The 21,618-nt window shown below is 44.9% G+C and overlaps 1 protein-coding gene across 1 annotated transcript; it reads right to left on the minus strand.

Moving 5' to 3' along the window:
- Positions 1 to 13,834: 13,834 nt before the first annotated feature.
- Positions 13,835 to 18,987, minus strand: LOC134947880 (uncharacterized). The gene is made up of 2 exons (XM_063935717.1): positions 18,902 to 18,987; positions 13,835 to 17,158 (listed from the first exon to the last, which is right to left on the minus strand). The coding sequence occupies exon 2, from the start codon at positions 17,111 to 17,113 to the stop codon at positions 14,819 to 14,821; it is 2,295 nt and encodes a 764-aa protein (XP_063791787.1). The 5' UTR covers positions 17,114 to 17,158; positions 18,902 to 18,987; the 3' UTR covers positions 13,835 to 14,818.
- Between the last annotated feature and the right edge of the window lie 2,631 nt (positions 18,988 to 21,618).

The following is a 21,618-nucleotide window of genomic DNA, read 5'->3' on the forward strand; positions in this document are numbered from 1 at the left end:
TCAAGGACAATTACATACTAGATCAAAACTGTTACTTCTGTGTGTTACTAAAATATCCCGCATGTAATGTCGTATGCTACTTCTATTTATCCAATCATATGCTTGCACATATTGTATACACCCATGTTTCTCTTCTATATAGTACGCTGTAATTTATTAAATAAACAGAGTGATTCTTAACTACATGGTGTCGTGTATTATCTGTAACGTTAAGGATTGCTCTCACTGACGTCAGTGGCCATCACATCGAGGTAATCAAAGAGAGGTAGGGATCCTTTCAGCTGGGGGCTCTATGTCCGGAATTCAGTGATCGTCCCTGAATGGTAAGAATAGAGAATTTATTGTCTATCTTTGCCATACAGGATTGCGGTCATACACTGAAGCTGAATCCGTGTCAGTGTTCCGGGAACACGTGACAAGGTAATATTTAAGTCCGGGACTTAATATTACGAAGTTTTATGTAAAAAACATAAAACAGGTATCAGGGATACCATAGAATCTTTAATGTCTGGGACTTAAAGATACGTCTGAGAAAGGACCAGGAGTCCAAGCGCAATTCTCCAAAGACGTTAGTATCTGGGATACTTAAAAAAAAAATATATATAGACCTGGGGTCTATACATAACGTAGATTATACCTCGATCTGATCGTCTATATATATATTCTTGTATGTTGTAGTGAGATAAGTTCTTATATTTGGTTCAGACGGCTGGTAAGTTTTCGTCTGCCAGATATCTTTACTCAAAACTCTTTTCTTGCTTCCTGTTTAAAACGCTGTATTTTTCTGACATCTTGTACGAATGGTAAGCGTACCCGTCAAAAGATTTCATGTTCTCATTATACAGATAATATTGTGATATTGTCAATGACTAATTAACTGGTGTTAGCTAATGCATGCATAGAAAGTTTTTAAATTGCATTTTTTGTTGTGAAATTGCATAGAACGTATTTTTGTTGTGAAATTGCATAGAATGTTTTTTTTGTAAACTGCATTTTTGTTGTGATATTGCATAGACAGTTGTTATAAGTTGTTGTAGAAATTGCGTAGAAAGCTGGTGTAGATTGTATTCTTTACTATGGGAGGGGGTCAGAGTAAGACAGTCATTTATCCTCCACCTTTACCAGGAGAGACATGTAAGGAGTATGTAGCCCGTAACTCCACCACAGATTATTATCTAGTTAACCCTTGGGTAGATAACTTAGCGGGGTGGACAGAGAAAGTTGGCAGCCCCAGCCCATTCCCCCGTGATGGTATTAATTATCCATTTTATATGGACATGATCAAAGGGCTTTGTCTGGGAGACAAGGAAGCCTGGCCGTGGTATGATCATGACCCACAATGGGACATGACATATATGCGCGCTGGAGGAGAGCAATGGCTCACGATAGCACCTCATTGGTATGACAAAAATATCAAGCAGAAACAGCGTAGAATAAAATCTGTAACTTCCCGACTACACAAAGCTGAGGAATTTAGAAGCAACAAGTTTCTGAAAAACTCTTCTCCTCCGCCCTACAGTCCCCTATACCCCTCCTTAAAAGACACAGATCTTTTAGCTGCAGTTGCTTTGTCACGAATGCCGATGCAAAGGGGAGGGGGAGGAGGGGAAGGGGAAGGAGAAGGAGGCTCAGTTGCTTTGTCACGAATGCCGATGCAAAGGGGAGGGGGAGGAGGGGAAGGGGAAGGAGAAGGAGGCTCAGGAGGAATAGCCCCCCCTGACAGTACCCTCCACATAGACGTAACCACCCCCGCCCCTAGTGCCCCTACTCCTAACAGACAAACCGTCTCCCGCCGCAACGCTGACTTAACTATTGCTACTGACAACCCTCTCACCCCCTCCACAACGCGATCCGGCACTGGTTTCCTCGGTGTCGCCACCCACCTGCCCTTCATGACAGTAGGGGATCAGTTGTTAAAGAAACCCATTGAAATAGAGGATTTAGACAGAATTGTTAAGAACTGTCCCAAACCCACTGTTGCACCTGACGGCTGCATAGCTTACTTGAAAAAGGCTTGCACAGGACGCAGCTATACTCAAGAAGATATGAAGCTGATCATAGATGGGGTTATAGACCATTACAACGGGTGGGATTGGAAAAAGATTCCCACCATAAACACTCCTACCACCCTTAACGATGCCGTTCGCTACCCTCTCAATACTGGGGACGGTGTAACGGAGATGTGGAAGGAAATTGAGACCCATATGAAAGAGATTTTTAAAACCCGGGCTTCTCTTCCCATTGCCGTAGCATGTAAACAAAAGCCCACTGAAACTGTCACTGAGTTCTGGAAGAGGTTTAAAAAGTGTTGGTCTGAAGATGCAGGTCTCACTCTTGTAGATACAGACCATTTACTAATTTCTACCTTTGTAAATAACTTGTTGCCATCTGTTATGGTCCCAGTTAAGCAAGGTGTTTCTTCCTGGACCTCTGATAATATTAAGGAATTTGAAAAGCACTTATATGAAAAGGAAGCTGCAGGATGCTTTGATGTTAAAAAACCCTTGCAGAATGCCCCAACTCATAATTACCAAAATCAGAGAGGTCGGGGAGATAGACGCCAGCAGCACTCCACTGGCCCACCCCGTAATCCAGCCCGATATCAAAACCCACAAGCCAGGCCACCCCACCCCCCTGACTCTGCCAGCAGGAAACAAACCTCCTGCTTCAACTGTGGAAGGGACGATCACTGGGCAAGGGATTGCCCTTGTCCCTCACAAAACCACCGACAGCCCCAAGCTCCGGCTCCCTCCCGGGATCATCCCCGACAGTCACACAACAACCCCTTTCAGGATCATGTCCGATTCCGAGTTGACTGGCAGGACCCCTCCCACTGACGGGGCCCGGAGGAGGGTATCCCAGCCTTTGCCCAGCTCACCAGACACTGGAAGGACCCACCGCTACTAACCTTGATTATAGGAAAGAGAGCAATCCCTTTCCTGGTAGATAGCGGGGCAACTACTAGTGTTTTGTGTGTCGACCTGTACGATGGTCATTTGGTAAAGACTGCTCCTTCAATGGGAATCAATGGGATACCCACAGATGCTTACCTGACAGATGCCCTTAGTGTCAGAACCACGGGAGGCACATATATGGGTAAACACAATTTCACTGTAATACCTGAATGTCCAATTAATCTTCTGGGAAGGGATCTTCTTAGCAGGCTCGAAATCTCCATTCTCCCTTCACCCACTGGCAGTGGCCTGGAGGTTGAGTCCCCACACCTACCGGTGTGGGAAGCAACAGACATTACACCTGATTTTGACAAAGTAAACCCTGCTCTATGGTCGGAGGGTCCCTATGACACTGGCCTCATTCCTTGCACACCATATAGAGCAACCCTGAAACCTGACACACAACCTGTCTATCAAAAGCAATACCCCTTGTCACAAGAGAAGGTTGAAGGTCTTAGACCAATGATACAACAGTTTCTCCAACAAGGCATTCTCAGACACGTAATTTCACCTTACTGCACACCAGTCAACCCAGTTGCTAAGTCAGATGGCAGTGTAAGGTTTGTACAAGACCTTAGGGCAATTAACCAACTCATTGTGCCTATAGCACCCATTGTACCTGACATTAACTCACTCATTTCAGCTATCCCTGCAGATGCTGCATTTTTTTCGGTAATTGATTTAAAAAATGCATTTTTTAGCATTCCAGTGGATGCACAGACACAGTTACTTTTTGCATTTTCTTTTGAGGGCAAGCAACTCACCTGGTGTCGTTTACCCCAGGGCTATATTGACGCACCCGTTGTGTATAGCATTGTACTCCAGGCCACATTGGGGCCCTGGCAACCTCACCATGGTTCAGTCCTGCTACAGTATGCAGATGATTTGCTGCTCTGTAGTCAAACTGAGGAGGCCTGCCGGGAGGATGGTATATCACTGTTAAACTGGCTTTGTGAATGTGGACACAAGGTGTCCAAAACAAAAATGCAATGGTGTAAGAAGCATGTGGATTACTTAGGTTTTGTGCTCACTCAGGGGGAAAGGAAAGTCAGTCCACAGCGCATTCAGTCTGTATTGGGCCTGGTCACCCCAACTACCCAGAGGGAACTGCTGTCTTTTCTGGGTATGGTAAATTACTGCAGACAGTGGATATCTGATTGTTCCTATTATGATAACATTTTGAGACAAGCCACACTGAAAGACAAACCTAATATTGTACAATGGTCACAAGAAATGTTAACTGCATATGAAAGCTTAAAGTGTATGTTAATGAAAAGTCCGGCACTTGGCCTCCCCAACTATGTACTACCTTTTCATTTGTTTGCAAGGGACAATTGTAAAACCATGGCGGGGGTGCTCACACAGTTTCATGGAGGAAAGTTGCGCCCAGTGGCATTTTTTTCCAAAGTAATGCCTGTCACAGTGCAAGGTATGCCTGCTTGCCTCAGGGCACTTGCAGCCTGTGCAATGGTAACTGAAATGGCCACCACACTCACCCTAGGCCACACAACCATACTTCACACCACTCATGATGTTCTAACCATTTTAAAAGGGTTACACACACAACACATGTCAGCTCAGCGCCTCAGTGGATATGAGGTTCTCCTTTTAAACAACCCCTCCCTCACCATTAAGTATGCCACCAACTCTTCAGGTCCTGCACCCATTCTCAACGCTCTACTGGGGCTCAAAGGTCCTGAAGACCACCCTCCTGAACCCCATGACTGCTCAGCTTCCATTGAGTCAGAAACATCCCCCAGACTGGACATGTCCCCTGTCCCTGTCCCCGACGCGGATGTCATTTTTGTAGATGGTTCCTGTAGCAGACCCAATGACACCACGTACCAAGCGGGTTATGCTATTGTCACTCTCCCTGACATTATTCTGGAAGCACAGCCCATTTCTTACCAGTCAGCACAGGCTGCAGAGCTCATTGCTCTCACAAGGGCTTGTCACCTTTACCAGAATAAACCAGTCACCATCTACACTGACTCCAAATACGCGTACGGCGTCGTGCATGACCATGGGGTCATTTGGCGACGCCGTGGTTTCCTTGGAGCTGATGGAAAAGGCATATCACATGCCCAACTCATCTCTGACCTTCTGCATGCCATAACCCTGCCCTCTGACATTGCAATCCTCCATTGCAGGGCACACACGGGGGGGAAGGATGCAGTCTCCCTTGGAAATGCTCTTGCTGACTCTGCTGCCAAACATGCGGCCTCACAGCCCATCACTCAGGCCCACATGTCCATCATGACCCCCCCAGCTCTCGACAACCACTACCTGATCACCCAGTTACAGGCCTCAGCCTCCAAAGCCGACCTAGCTGACTGGACTTACCCAGTTTTGCAGAAGAATCCTAAAACAGGATTAATCTGCAAAGAGGGGAAACCTTGTATACCCCAGTCCAGTGCACCCTTGTTTATTGCCCACTACCATGGCATAGGACACCACAGTAAGGCAACAACTACCTTACTCTTACGTAATGATTTCTATGTCACGGATGCCAAGTCATTAGTAGATCAGTATGTCAGTAGATGCATCACTTGTCTGCGAAACAACCCCAACAACCCTGACAAGGCAAAACATCAGCATCTTGAATACCCCACCACACCCTTTACACACCTGCAAATTGACTTCACCCATATCCCAGGTACTGGTAAACAGGAGTATGCCCTGGTCATTGTAGACATGTTCTCTCGATGGCCAGAGGTATTCCCCACTAAATCTGAGGATGCAAAGACAGTTGCTAGGATCCTAACTCAGGAAATCATCCCCAGATGGGGGTGCCCATTGCAAATCAATAGTGATAAAGGCTCCGCCTTTACAGCAAAAATTACACAGGCTCTGGTAAAGACCCTGCAGGTGGAATGGAAATTCCACATCCCGTATCACCCGCAGAGTTCAGGGGTCGTAGAACGCATGAATAGGACCCTCAAAGACAAGCTTAGGAAGGCCACAGGGGGTACCTTCCATAAATGGAAGAAGGTCCTTCCTATTATCCTAGCAGAGATCAGAATGACCCCACAAAAGACTCTGGGTTACTCCCCATTTGAAATACTAATGGGTAGGCCTTTTCCTACACCCTGGGCTAAGAAACCACTAGTAATACAGGAAGGAGATCTAGAACTCATCAGAGAAGAGTATGTCAGGTCCCTGATAATAAAACTGAATGAAATTGAACATGAGGTTGTTTGTAAAAACCCTTTGAATCCACAGGAACCTACACACCCCTTTAAAGTCGGAGACAGAGTCGTGGTGAAGGTGCTCCCCAGGAACAAGAGCCCAGGAGACTTCACCTATGGTCCAGAGACAGAGGTCGTAGCAGTTACCCGAACAGCAGTCCTGACAGAGGAAAGTCCTACCTGGATCCATGCATCCCGAGTAAAAAAGGTTCCTAGACCAGACCTAGAGAGGGAAGCAAGTGATTCCAGTGAGGTACGAACCGGGGCAGACAGCCCTGACCTCCCACCTAGCGAAGACAGAAGAACAGAAAACGATGAAGAACCTGCCCCCTATCTCTATCCTGGGGACTATCTCGATAGCCCTACTGGCCCTCATTCACCTCACAATATGTGAAGTCAGCATCACACAAACAGATATGGTCAACATCTGAACCTACTTCAAAGATTGTCTATTCATAAAATGGAAGAGGGCCCAGACTCATATCGGTTCAGGCTAAACATAGTGCATCCCAGCAACCGGGATAATGCAACTTATGTAGTTGGTATATGGTGGCAAGCAGGGTACTATAGTGCAAGACAAAGGTTTTATTTATGGGATATGTACAAAAACCCAAAATACCAGCCTAAAATTGCTCCCCAAAACAAACCTTTAAAGCCCCATATTGCCACTTCTAAAGATATGGTGGCTATTACTAACCCTACCTTTGAAGACACCCTAGCTATTGAAACTGGTTTCTCTGACATTAATTTTTGGTTGGAATGGATGAAGTATAGTGCTAACAAACACAATAAAAGCAACTGTTATGTCTGTGGCAAATCTAGGCCCCACCTAGGTACAGTGCCCCTTAATATACCCCTAGAACAGGAAAATTGTTTTTTCAGCCTTTTTAATGACACCAAAACAAATGACAGTCAGTGCGAAATGTGGAAAAGGGAATATCCCATATTGTCAAAAAATCCCAACCCAGGAAATACCATAACCATATATCCTGGAAACTATACCTGTTATACATCTAACATCACCCCAGGGAGAAATTTAAAAACCTTCCCACCAGGGTATTGTGCAAATAAAAGAACAACTGTTTTAGTCAACCAAACTAGATCACTAGGCGACATTTATTATATATGTGGGGATATGAAGCTTAGAACTAAATTAGACACACCATGGTATGGTGAGTGTGCCCTGGCCAAAGTCATAATGCCACTCCTAATGATCACCGATGACCCCAATCCTCCCTCTAATACTCCTGCTAATCGAAAGAAAAGAGCACTCCCAGGAGGTAGCTTTGACCCCCACGTGTACATTGATGCTATAGGGGTCCCAAGAGGTGTTCCAAATGAGTTCAAAGCTAGAGATGAGGTGGCTGCGGGTTTTGAGTCATTGTTCCCTATAGTAACTGTAAATAAAAACGTAGCCTGGATTAATTATATATATTATAATCAACAAAGATTTGTTAATGATACCAAAGATGCTCTTAAAGGTATAGCTGAACAGCTAGAAGCCACTTCCCAAATGACATTTCAAAATAGAATGGCCCTTGACATGATTCTAGCAGAAAAAGGCGGTACATGTGTTTACATTAGTAAGGTGGAAGGCTGTTGTACATATATTCCTGACAACACTGGTCCCAATGGTAAGGTTACTTTAGCCATAAACAAGTTAGAAACCTTATCCATAGAACTCAAGAAAAATTCAGGTATTGATAACCCATGGAGCCAATATTTTGGGTGGTTTGAAAATTGGAAACAGGCTCTTGTGCAAATAAGCATATTCATACTTGTAACTTTAATTCTTTTAGGCATTATAGTTTATTGTGTAATTCCCTGTGGAAAGAAACTTACCTCCAAAGGCATTGATAAGGCCCTGATGTACTATGATATAACCCCCAGTCCTGTCACCTCCTCTGATAGTAAGGGACCCGACGATTATGCCCAATATCTCAAGAACTGGAGGAACAAGAAAGGAGCCTCACTTAAGAATCATGTCATATAACAATCATGATTCTAAGAGGGGATTGAAGGGTTAAACATGCTATATGAATTGTTATGTGTTTGAATAGACACGTACGCACTCTCTACAAGATGCCTTTGTCTGTTCATATAATATAAGGCTTGTGTGTGTCTTATCTTCAAGGACAATTACATACTAGATCAAAACTGTTACTTCTGTGTGTTACTAAAATATCCCGCATGTAATGTCGTATGCTACTTCTATTTATCCAATCATATGCTTGCACATATTGTATACACCCATGTTTCTCTTCTATATAGTACGCTGTAATTTATTAAATAAACAGAGTGATTCTTAACTACATGGTGTCGTGTATTATCTGTAACGTTAAGGATTGCTCTCACTGACGTCAGTGGCCATCACATCGAGGTAATCAAAGAGAGGTAGGGATCCTTTCATATATACACACACACATACACACACATACATACACATATATACATATACTAAATACACATATATACATATACTATAAAGTGTGTGTGTGTGTATATATATATATTCATGTTGCATGATAATGCACTATAGTCCACACAGTGCTGCCGACCGCCCGTGGCTCCGGGGGAAGGAGAAGCTGCAGCTACCTTTCCGTTATCTCCTGTCCGTACTGGAGGCCTTCGATGACCCGCTCTTGCTCTGTGGCAGTACAGCCCATCAAGTGCAGTTGACTGCCCGCCACTCCCGAGCAGCCATTTCAGAGCTCTCACGGGCAGAGCTGTCTGCGGAGCTGCTGGCAGCTCCACTCATGGCTGCGGGCAGAAGTAACACTAGAGACAGAGACCGCTGTCTCCATCTCAAGAAGTAATACTTGGTCTGTCAGGGGGGGTTCTGGGTACTCAGAAACACCCCCTGCGTGCGCTACTGCCCTCCCCCTCCCCCCCCCCCCAAAAAAAACCCCAACCATTCAGATACTGTATGTCTAGATCATATACTTCAGGTTTAAGGGGGTTATTGAAGTTTGTCAGCAAACCAAAAAAAAAAAACACACTAATGGGCAAAATTCAACTTCAATGAAATACAAAAATCTATCTTCCCCTTTAAAAATCAAATTACAGACAATTCATTACTGTTGTGGTGCAAATGAAAATGTCAATTAAAGTACATTAATAACCATTACTTCTTATAGGATTCGATATGAAATCCAGACTGTCGGGATCCCGGCAGTAGCAATACCGACGCTGGAATCCCGACCTCGCCCCTCGGGTGGTGGCATGCACCATCACCCAAGAGGGGATTCCGTGCAGCGGTCTGGATTTCGCCCGCCGGCATTTCAACGGGTGTCGGGATTCCGGTGTCTGGATTTCGATTGCCGGGATCCCGACAGTCTGGAAATTAACTGCGTCCCTTCTTATAATATATCAACCACTCTAATACCCCTTTTCCACGAAAGTCCCGGGTCTGACTCTGGTTTGGAACATGGGTCCAAGCCGAGTCAGACCCGGAACTTACCCCTTTCCCACTGCGGCACCTACCCTGTCATACTTCCTGCCAAATACCTGAGATTTTGTATAAAACCGACTAGAATAATACAAAGAAGATAGTTATAACATAAACATCTACTCTGTTTATTTTAATCCTTTTTAAAGCTAACACTCAGCAGCTTTTTGAAGATCCCTAGAGCTGCAGGAAAACGATAGATAAGGCAGTAACAGCTCTACCTCGGTTCTACAGTCAGACATAGGGATGGCCATCAACCATCGATGAATCATAATCATCATTTATGGGCGATGTAGAATACTTTTTCGATGGGGAATAACCAAGTGGTTGCCTTCCACTGATGGCATAGCTTAACCAAATGTTTTTTGCCCCCAAGGTGCCAAGACACGGAGCATAACTTCCCTCCACCCAACATCCACAAAGCCCCAACTCCAGGTTCTGATCCATTCATTGCACAGCAGGCTGCCATCAATGGCCACTTATAATATCACCACCAATGGCAACCATTGATGGTCATCCCTAGTCAGGCACTGCTTTGCAGAGCTAGGGGCGGGACCACACCACAGGCAGTAAAGCTGCATAGAAAGGACGCTAATAGAGGCATGCCTCTGATTGTTGTGGTGGGCCTTGTGCTCTGATGGACACTTGGGAATGTCATGTGACCAGGAAGTGGACTGTAGTCAGAGCTCAGTCAGCAGCAGCAAGAGAAGACACAGGGATGCAGGTAGGATACCCAATGAACACTGAAGCTTAGTGTAGTGAAGATATAGTTACAGTGAGTAGGGGAGACAGACTCCCAGCATTCACACTCATCCCCATGTAGACTTCCCCAGCCATTCATCTCATCATGCATCACTGGTGTGTAGCCAGTATAGCACTGTGGTTGGGAGAGTTACAGGACTCTTATCCACTGATGCTTCATACTAGTGTTTGTTTGTTTGTTTGTTTGTTTGTTTGTTTGTTTGTTTTAAAGCTAGTAAAATGCATGCATAGAGGATTGACTAGAAACCAAAATTTATAGCGTCACCACCATACACACAGGCATTTTTGTTTCTTTCAAGTGTTGTATTCTGTTTGCGATCCAATTTTCATAGCAGTTCTAATTTACCGCCTAAAGTCTACAGTGAACTCCAAACAAGTGTTAGGAAAAAAAATAGTACCAAACGTGCATCAAACACATTTGCGTATAACCCACATTTTCAACGCCAGTAATAAGTTTAAAAGGGGCCAGTAGATTTTAAGACCATTGTATAACAATCTGCAATTCCGCTAATTTAGAGGCTAATTCAGTAAGGGAGGGGCTAATTCAGCAAGGATAGCAAATTCTGCTAATCATCAGAATTTGCCACCCTCTGGATCGCATTCTGGGGGCCGCCCATCACTGGGCTAAGCCACCCAGCATGTGACTGGCACCCCCAACCCCCCCTTACGATGAAGAAATTTCTGCTGTATCGTGAAAATTATTGATGCCTCCTGCCGGTGCCAATTTACCCATCGCTGCGGCTGCGCGTAACGTCAAGCAGCCGCCGTGATCACGCCCCCAGCACGCCCCCATTCGCACCGCATCGACCCCAATTCGGCCGCCTCTGCCCCTGCAACGCTCCATCTCCTCCCTGGAAACAGAACGTTGCCTGCCTCACCCCCACCCCGCCACCGCTTCTGCCTGATTGACAGGAAGAGGCTAACGCATTTTCTGCGGCTGCCCTGCAGAAAATGCGAGCGCATGCAAAGGACTGGCGCTGCGCATGCGCCGTATCTTTTTCTCATAAATTCCGGTTTGATCGCTTATTGCGATCCAACCTGAATTAACCCCTTAGACTGTAGTATTAAAGTGACACTAAATTAAAAGGCAAAACCTTGTTTTTCCTTTTGAATCATTGCCGCTTTAAATCTAGGAGTTAAATTACTGGAATTGCGCCAGTGTCTGCAGTTCACAGACTGGCCCTCATTCCGAGTTGTTCGCTCGGTATTTTTCATCGCATCGCAGTGAAAATCCGCTTAGTACGCATGCGCAATGTTCGCACTGCGACTGCGCCAAGTAACTTTACTATGAAGAAAGTATTTTTACTCACGGCTTTTTCTTCGCTCCGGCGATCGTAATGTGATTGACAGGAAATGGGTGTTACTGGGCGGAAACACGGCGTTTCAGGGGCGTGTGGCTGAAAACGCTACCGTTTCCGGAAAAAACGCAGGAGTGGCCGGGGAAACGGTGGGAGTGCCTGGGCGAACGCTGGGTGTGTTTGTGACGTCAACCAGGAACGACAAGCACTGAAATGATCGCACAGGCAGAGTAAGTCTGGAGCTACTCTGAAACTGCTAACTCGTTTGTAATCGCAATATTGCGCGTACGTCGGTCGCAATTTTAAGAAGCTAAGATTCACTCCCAGTAGGCGGCGGCTTAGCGTGTGTAACTCTGCTACATTCGCCTTGCGAGCGAACAACTCGGAATGAGGGCCCCTGTTGTCTAAGTTCCTAAAGCAGAGTACACACTGCGCCTGATTTGGAAGTAAAGCAAAAAAAAAAAAAAGCAGCAAGTAACTTTGGGCCCGATTCAGACCTGACTGCTGCTGTGCGTTTTTACACAGCGGGCGATTATCGAACTACTGCGCATGCGTATGCACCACAATGCGCACGCACATTGCCAAACAGCGACAGGATGGTGCAAAAATTTCGATCGCATGGGGGTTCGCAAGGTGATTAACAGGAAGAGGATGTTTTTGGGTGGTAACTGGACGTTTTCTGGGAGTGTCTGGAAAAACGCAGCGTTTTCAGGGAGGGTGTGGGACGTCAGCTCCGTCCCCGATCAGCCTGATTCCTTCTAACTGGAGGAGTAAGTATTGAGCTACGCACACACTGCACAGAATGGGAAAAACATTCGAAGGTGAGTGTGATGTGAACGGTTTTGCAGCTGTCCGCTGACTGGGGGGAATTTTCCCACAGCGTACACATGTAATCGCACACTTGCACGGGGTGGATTTTAACTCCCCCTGGTCGGCGACTATCTGATCGCAGGACAGTGTAATTTGCAGCACAGCGATCAGGTCTAAATTAGGACCTTTGTACCTAGGCAAAACCATGTTGCGTTGAAGATGTAAAATGTGCATAGAGATGTAGATCTGGGTGGAGTGTGTCCAAACTGAAATGTAAATTGCAGTGTAAAAATAAAGCTGCCTAACATTTGTGGGCTACATGCAATAGCAGCCAGTATTTACCCTGCACAGATAAAATATAAATGTATGCACTCCCCTTGCACAGTGCAACATGGTTTATCCTGGTGTAAAGTCCCTTTTTTTTTTTTTTTTTGTGCTTTACTTCCAAATCAGAATTAGGCCCACAGTGCAGATCTCTCTGCAGCTCAGATTAATGCAGAGTACACACTTAACGATGTGTGTACCCTGCGATATCAGCGGCGACATCGCCAGATTACACTGCATGCACAGTTGACGAGCGATGACGCAAGCGACCCGTGGGAGCGCACATCACTGACGGTATAGTGGGCACACACTAGATGATATTTTGAATGATGTGTCGGAATTGGGCACATGCTCCACTATATTATCTAGTGTGCTGTGTACTCGGCTAAACTCTCCGATCCTCGTAGAGATTATCTGATCAGTGTGCTCCAGATACATACTTTCTTGTATGGGAGTGGAAGGTTGGGTATCTCAATGTTTAGGCAGCTCATGAGATGCGACCTCCCCATTTGACTGTTGCAGGAGCGTTTAAAGCGTTTCATCAATTAACGTTCCTGCGTACAAATCTATGCAATTTTTGGTCCGATCAGCCGATACCGGATTTAATTGGTAGGCGTGTACCCAGTTTAAGCCTTAGGGGGGAGATTTACTAAGCAGTGATAAAAGTGGAGAAGTGAGCCGGTGGAGAAGTTGCCCATGGCAACCAATCAGCATTGACGTAACATTTATAATTAGCATACTATAAAAGTATACAGAGCAGCTGATTGGTTGCCATGGGCAACGTCTCCTCTGGCTCACTGCTCCACTTTTATCACTGCTTAGTACATGTCCCAGTTAACTAGTTAACCTGGGAAGGTAATGGGACAGACAGCTAGAAAATAACATTTCATGTATTAACATTCCTATAGAAACAAATACATTCTAAGTAGAATTTCTACGGCAATGTTGCCAGAATATTTAACCAGATTAGAAGCTTCTCATTAAAAAAAAAAACAGTAACTACAAATGAAGGATGTATACACATTTAATAAAGCAGTTTCATAATTCCCATGTAATTTTATAGTGAAATGAAATGACCTGACTTTTATTCTCAGAAATGTGAAATAAGAACATTGTAATCAAAGTTTGTCTTGTAGGGCATTGTATCAAATTGTATGTGGCATGGCAATGGAAGGTACGCATTGCCGCCTGGTCATTGTTTTGATCAGGGGCTACAAGAAAGCACCCACCCATACCAGCGGAATAGGTGTTTGTCAATGTTACAGTATATATATATATATATATATAATAGATTAGCCAGTATGGGGTACTGGGTGATGCCACATGTCCTCCCTCACTTACCATTTAACAAGTGGTTACAAGGTCCCAAGCATCCACAAATGCATCTTTACAGTGATTTTCTGATTTGACAGCACTTTATACTTTACAGTTGTCCTACTGTGAAACATATTTGTGTGATCCTACTGTATATTGCAAAACAGTAGTCATCCCATAGCCATGTTTGTATTATCTTTGTTTTTGTGAAACTAGCTTCCATGCCACAGACACGTTGTTGTGCTATCCTGTACTGTGAAGCAGCAGTCATTCCACAGTCACTTGGCTGTGGTTTTTTTATGTGCAGTGATATTTTTGTTTCTTTGCAGTCATTTCATAAACATGTTATTGTGTTATTCTCTCTTCAGAAGCATGCAGTAATTGTGTAGACTTGTGGTTGTCCTGTTTTATTTTGTTTGCAGCATACATACACGTTGTTGTGTTATTCAGTGCGGTGACTCTTGCAGTGCTCCCATAGACACATAACTGTGTTATCATATAGTCAGGCTGAGACACGTGGTCGTCTATCCAGTCTGGCTGAGCTTGCACAATTTTCCCATTAAAACACTTGCTTGAAATCTTTCCAAAGCTAGACACACAACATTCTGCTATTTATCCAAAAGAGACGTGTCACAGGTTTTTCTCTTGCCTTCTGTTGTGACTGAAATGTACACTAATCTCCATCTGTTATAAAATACATCCAGAACAGGATGTAGGATATTATCCTGTACCATCTGATTCCTGCGTGTAGTAGGTCAATCTGTCCGATGCTTCCTCTACCAACCATTGGACCATGTCCGTCACCTCCACCTTTAGAGATCCCCAATCGGTGGCCTCACAACCAATCATATCATCCTTATCTTCACTTTTCTGACTGCTCTCTTGTTGTGTTTGAGGTTCCTCCAGTATGGTAATGCTAGTGGTATTAGTGGCCAGACTCTTTTTCCTGACTGATGTGTCCAGTTCCCCATTCTCTCCTGATGCCCTTAAAGTGAAGGAGTCTTGAGGACATGCATCTGAGGGCACAAACCCTTGAAACAAATGTGCTCCCTCCTGTATACCTCTGAAGCCATCTTCAGCTGAAGATGATGCCTGTGGAAACTCTTTGGTGTTTTGTCCAGATTCTCCCACCTTGTGTGCTTGACTCCCTTTTGCTACAATGACTTTTTTCTGTACCTTAACAATCTCTTTATGACTTTGCTCCGGTAATTCTTTTCCTGGTTCTTCCACTTTCTCTAGATAAAAAGTGTCCTGTTCTAGTGAGTTCTTTCCTTGTTCTCCAACATTCTTTGCACAACTCTCTGTTTGCAGACAGATGATTCCACATTTTCCAGCATTCTCTGTGTGACTGCCCATTTCAAACAAATCGTTTTCTAGTTCTTGAGCAATCCCCCCACAACTCTCAAACTCTGACAAATCTTTCCCCACCTCTCCCAACATCTTTACTTGAATGTCTTGTTCTGGCAAATTGTTTTCATATCTAATCTTTCCCACCTCCCCTGCATGACTGTCTTGTCCTATAAAGACTTTTACCACCTCCACTGCTTGCCTCTCTTGTTCTGGCAGGCTGTTCCCCAGCTTGCTCACCTCATGTGCATGACTGTCTTGTTCTAGCAAGTCAGTTCCCTTTTCTCTTACCTCCTGTGCATGACTGTCTTGTTCTAGGATGTAATTTCCCACTTTTCCCAAGACTTCTGGTTGGCTCTTATTTTCTATCAAGTCTTTTGCCTGGTGCCCCAACTTTTTAGCTTTATTTTTTTGGTTTGGTGAGTCTTTTTCCTGTTTCCACACTCTCTCTGTTTTACTGCCATGTTCTAGCAACTCACTACCTAAATCTTCCACCTTTTCTTCCAACTCGCTTTTTAGATCCTCCTCCTTTTCTACAAACTCAGTACCTTTATCCTCCACCTTTTCTTTCAACTCGCTACCTAGATCTTCCATCTTTTCTTCCATATCGCTAGCTAAATCCTCCACCTTTTCTGTTGACTCACTACTTAGATCCTCCACCTTTTCTTCTAACTCACTACCTAGATCCTCCAACTTTTCTACCAACTCACTACCTAGATCCTTCAACTTTTCTACCAACTCACTACCTAGATCCTCCAACTTCTCTGTACAACTTGCTTCTTCTAGAAAGTCCTTCATTCCCCCTGCCCCTTTTGTATGACTTTCCTGTTTTTGCGACATGTTTCCCACTATTTCTACTTGACTCTCCAGTTTTACTGGGTCTTTGCCTATGTTTACTGCTCTCTCCCCATGGCCCTTCTGTTGAGGCAAGTCTTTTCCCTGATCCCTTATCACTGCAGGACTCTCCTTTTCTCTTAAGCTGAAATCCATTTTCCCTGTGCATTCTGCATGACCATCCTGCTCTAGCAAGTTATGAACTTTTCCTCCCAACACGATTGTCCAACTTTCCTGCTCTGACATGACTTTCCCTTTTTCCTCTACCATGTCTTCATGGTTATTAGGTTCAAGAACGTTTTCACTCTTCTGTTCTCGATGCTCCTTTACTACACTTTCCATACTATGGGTACATTGGGCGATTTCTATCACTTTCTCCTTTTCTGTGGTATCTCTCTCCCTCATTAATCTATAACCCCTGATTTTCCTAAGAAAGGAGGCTTTAGAATATGGTTTTAGTTCTTCTTCTGCCATGACTTGGTTGCCATGCTCTTCTATTTTATCCTGGGGGTTATTACTGTGCTCACAACTATCTGTACTATCTGCAGGCCTGAGGCAAGGTAGCCGGAAGATGCTCCCTCCCATCACCCTCTGTTTTTTTACCCTAAAGCTCTCCTTGTCTTCTGTACTTTGGTTCTTTGTTGGGGGGTCCTCTCCCCTGTCATTGTGTTCTGTCCTCTTCAGAAAGAGACAGATAAAGGCCTCTCTAAGACAGGATGACTGATCTGCTTTAGGAGCTGTATTGCTATCCCCAGATGTCCTTCGTGTCTTTTCTTGCCTTTTGGATGTCGTATTTCCAGAAGTCTCGGGTTCTCCCATCTGTTTGACTCCCATAGCTTCACCGTTTTATGGCTTGTGACAATTAGTTATGGCCCGTACCTAGGTGAAAAAATAAAGTTGTCAGTCTATGGAACAGCAGCCTCTGGTGGCATCTTTCTCTGTATCCCACCTGTCATATTGTAGACTAGTCTGTTCTCATAGAGAGGGAGATGTATTAAACCATTGAGAGAGATGAAGTGGAAAAGTTGCCCAACCCAATCAGCTTCTAGCTATCATTTATATAGCAGTGTATAAAATGACAGTTGCTATGGGCAACTTATTCACTTTATCTCTCGCAAAGGTTTTATACACCTCCCCCAGAGTTTGTTTCCCATATCGCCTGCATAGCTGTAGCTCTAGCACAGTTCAGTTCTTAAGCAGATCTGCTATCTTTCAAATAAACTATGTTCTCTATTCTATCACCCACATACATCCTAGGCAGTGCTAAATAGAGTTGTCTCTCTCCCATCTTCGTAATGTACAGTAGGTTCTATTTACTAAGCCTTGGATGGAGATAAAGTGGATGGAGATGAAGTACCTGCCAATCAGCGGTCATTTTTCAAACCCAGCCTGTAACATGGCAGTTAGGAGCTGATTGGCTGGTACTTTATCTCCGTCCACTTTATCTCCACCCATGGCTTAGTAAATAGACCCCTATATGTTGTTGAAGCAGTCAATATCACATCTATCTCTAGTGCTGCTCTGACCTAGACATACCTTTTCCCCACTGACCACCTAATTACACCCGCCACCTGCCCCTTTTGCTGGTACACCTTAGCTCCCGGCCGTGTGTGTGGTGTTCTCGTATAATTCAGGATGTCCCATTGTTTCATGTATTTTGTTGTTCCTCAATCTAAGAAGACATACGAGTGGTTGTTTTCAGTGTCCGCAGATTCCACTAGTTTCTGTTATATTTATGGAGGTTTAATGTTATACTCTCTGGAGGGAATTCAAATGTTTAAAAAGTCGGTTGGGTGTCTTTTTATCCCTGTCAATTAGATAGGAAAAAAAAGACACCCAACTGACTTTTCAAATATCCCCCTCTGATTCCTAAAGTGGCTTGTCAGGTGTGCTCCTTTTCCAAGCATATTGAATTATTAGCATACTGGACACACGAAGGTCTCTCCTCTCCACTCCGCCCCCTGCACTGACAGGTACCATGGCCTCAACTAACTTCTCCCCTTTCCCCATAGTAGGAGTCGTTAACAAGTGCCCAGAGGGAGGGGGTTAGGGAGGGTATGTAGGGGGCACCCCTACTGCTTGTGTCAAACTCAAGACATGCCACCCTTGCTATCTCATGTCTCCTGGTATCTTGTGTGACGTGTCTGGGGTCTCATGATAATTGATGGACTGTGTATGCAGTCATCTATTTCTTGAGTGAATAACGGTGGTCCTTTGTATAGTGGTATGACGTTTAAGGGACTTCTATCCTCTGTTCATTGTAAAGGAGATCCTGGTGCAGTGTATATATGTGTGTGTGTGTGTGTGTGTGTGTGTGTGTGTGTGTGTGTGTGTGTGTGTGTGATATATGGGTAGTGTATGGTGGTCTCTTGTGGTCCTATATGTACAGTACTTGTATGGCATATAGTGTCCCCCTGTGTATGTCCTGATATGACAAATGGGGTCATCTGCTCTTAGTACTGTCTGTGTTCCCTGTTGTGTAGTAGAATTCCCTATATCTTCCTGCTGTACGTAATGTGAATGTCATATATCCCATGATTTTGGCATCCCCAACTATAATGTAATCAAGTCCTGTGTGGTGCTATATTTGGGTTCCATTCCCCACCCCTTCCGTCATCTTACACAGCGTGCAGCCTTGGATCCTCTCTTCTGTGGGATGCAGACTGTGTTTCTGTGCAAACAGACCCCTCCACCATCACACACAGACGTCGTTCGCACTTCATCCTGGTTTCCATAGCAACCAATCCGCAAAACCATTCATCCCCCGAGAGTATGCACTAGCAGGCGTGTGTATTTTATTTTCTATATATAAAGTCTTCAGTCACATACTTATGCCTGATAATCGCTGACCATGACATGGGCAAATCCTGCTACATTACTTGGAATGCAGGTTTGCTTTATGAATGATTTATGAGGATATTTTCAGTCCATATAAATCCCCGGACTGGGAGGAAGACACAGTATTCCAAGTACTGTATATATAATACTTTGTGAAAACTGATTATAGCATGCGATACTTCAATGCAATATCCAGGGTAAATACTATCAGACCTTTGCATTAATACACATGCTTTGTAGTTACTGGCTTACAGTGCGGATAATAAACCAATAAGGCAAGAGCTTGGCCAAATTATTAATGTTCAGATTTTGATATTTATGTATATATTCAGATACTGATAATAAGTATATAATAAGTATATATTCAGATACTAATGTAGTTCTCCATTCGTATAGGGTAGTTACAACAAATAAAACTTGCATGCAAGCAATGATAAGTGGTACTAATTTGGGGTTGGGATTGAAATTCCGACGGTTGGGATGCCGATGGTTTGAACACCGACCGCAGCATCCCGATGATCAGAATCCCAACGAAAGAATGTAAGTGTACTTACCTTCCTCCACTAGTCCGCCAACCCTCCCTCCCCGAAGCCTAAACCTGACTCCCCCCCCCCCCCTCCTCAACCTAACCCTCCCTGGGGGTGCAGAACCCTAAACCCCCGGCCTGCAGTCTAACCCTCGCCCCCTGGTGGATGGTTGTTTGTGATACGGTAGTCGGGATTCCTGGTGCCGGGCTGATGACCCTATTCGGGCAGTGCAACATGGCTTTGCCCGTTAGTGTGCCATTTTGGTTTGCTAACACCTCTGAATAAACCTCAATTGTTTGGACTTTTTGGGGTATATTCAATAACTATCGGAAGCTGCCGTCTTGTCGGAAAGACGGCAGCTTCCGACAGTTTTAGGTTGGAAGGGGTTTCCGACCTATTCATTACAGCCCCATTTATTCCGACAAGTCAGGTTTCCCAGCCGCCGATCAGCGTGCATTGTCGGAAGCGGGGCCAAACCCGACAGGTTTTAGCCCCGATTCCGACAATCTCAATCCGACTTTAAAAAAAGTCGGATTGCGATGAGTGAGCTGAGAGCAGGAGACGGGGGAGCAGCGGGGAGAGCAGGAACCCAGCGGCAGCGTCCATCCGGCTCCAGCAAGCGAGGTCCCGCTTGCTGGAGCCGAGTGGACGCTGCCATGAGCCTCCTGTTGTAACACTGCTGCAGCCATTGCTCCCCCGTCTCCTCCGCTGCTCCCCCCCCCCCCCCGGCGCCGCAGACATCTCTCCTTCGCCCCGGCGCCTCAGACATCACCTCCTTCTCCCCGGCGCCGCAGACATCACCTCCTCCCGGCGCCGCAGACAGCTCCCTTCCCCCGGCGCCGCTGACAGCTTCCCCCGCTGCCGACAGCAGCAGCAGCAGGACAGTCGGACTTGGCCGCTCTTTTGAATAGGAGTTGTCGGGTCCATTCCGACAACTGCATGTCGGAATGGACCAGACTCTTATTGAATATACCTCTTTGTTGAAATGGCTCAAATACAATAGTATAAAAGTGCAAATTGCATTCTACAAAAATAAATGTAATAAACAAATATAGCATCAGCTATCAAGATTTAAGGACGTTACAAACCATCGTTAGTGCAAACATAATTTTTAATTATTGAAGAAGTGGAAAGGGGATTTGATGTTTACTAGCAAAGGAGCGTTAGTGGAGAAGAGAGTAGAGGAAAGATAACGGGGAGAGTAGAAGCAAAGGAGAACCAAGTGATGGGTAATTCACAGAAACAGAACATGTGTTATGGTTAGTGATGTGCACCGGAAATTTTTCGGGTTTTGTGTTTTGGTTTTGGGTTCGGTTCCGCGGCCGTGTTTTGGGTTCGAACGCGTTTTGGCAAAACCTCACCGATTTTTTTTTGTCGGATTCGGTTGTGTTTTGGATTCGGGTGTTTTTTTTAAAAAACCCTAAAAAACAGCTTAAATCATAGAATTTGGGGGTCATTTTGATCCCATAGTATTATTAACCTCAATAACCATAATTTACACTCATTTCCAGTCTATTCTGAACACCTCACACCTCACAATATTATTTTTAGTCCTAAAATTTGCACCGAGGTCGCTGGATGGCTAAGCTAAGCGACCCTAGTGGCCGACACAAACACCTGGCCCATCTAGGAGTGGCACTGCAGTGTCAGGCAGGATGGCCCTTCAAAAAAATACTCCCCAAACAGCACATGACGCAAAGAAAAAAAGAGGCGCAATGAGGTAGCTGTGTGACTAAGCTAAGCGACCCAAGTGGCCGACACAAACACCTGGCCCATCTAGGAGTGGCACTGCAGTGTCAGGCAGGATGGCCCTTCAAAAAAATACTCCCCAAACAGCACATGACGCAAAGAAAAAAAGAGTCGCAATGAGGTAGCTGTGTGACTAAGCTAAGCGACCCTAGTGGCCGACACAAACACCTGGCCCATCTAGGAGTGGCACTGCAGTGTCAGGCAGGATGGCCCTTCAAAAAAATA

Source organism: Pseudophryne corroboree, chromosome 8 (assembly GCF_028390025.1).
Source record: "Pseudophryne corroboree isolate aPseCor3 chromosome 8, aPseCor3.hap2, whole genome shotgun sequence".
Classification (NCBI taxonomy): Eukaryota; Metazoa; Chordata; class Amphibia; order Anura; family Myobatrachidae; genus Pseudophryne; species Pseudophryne corroboree.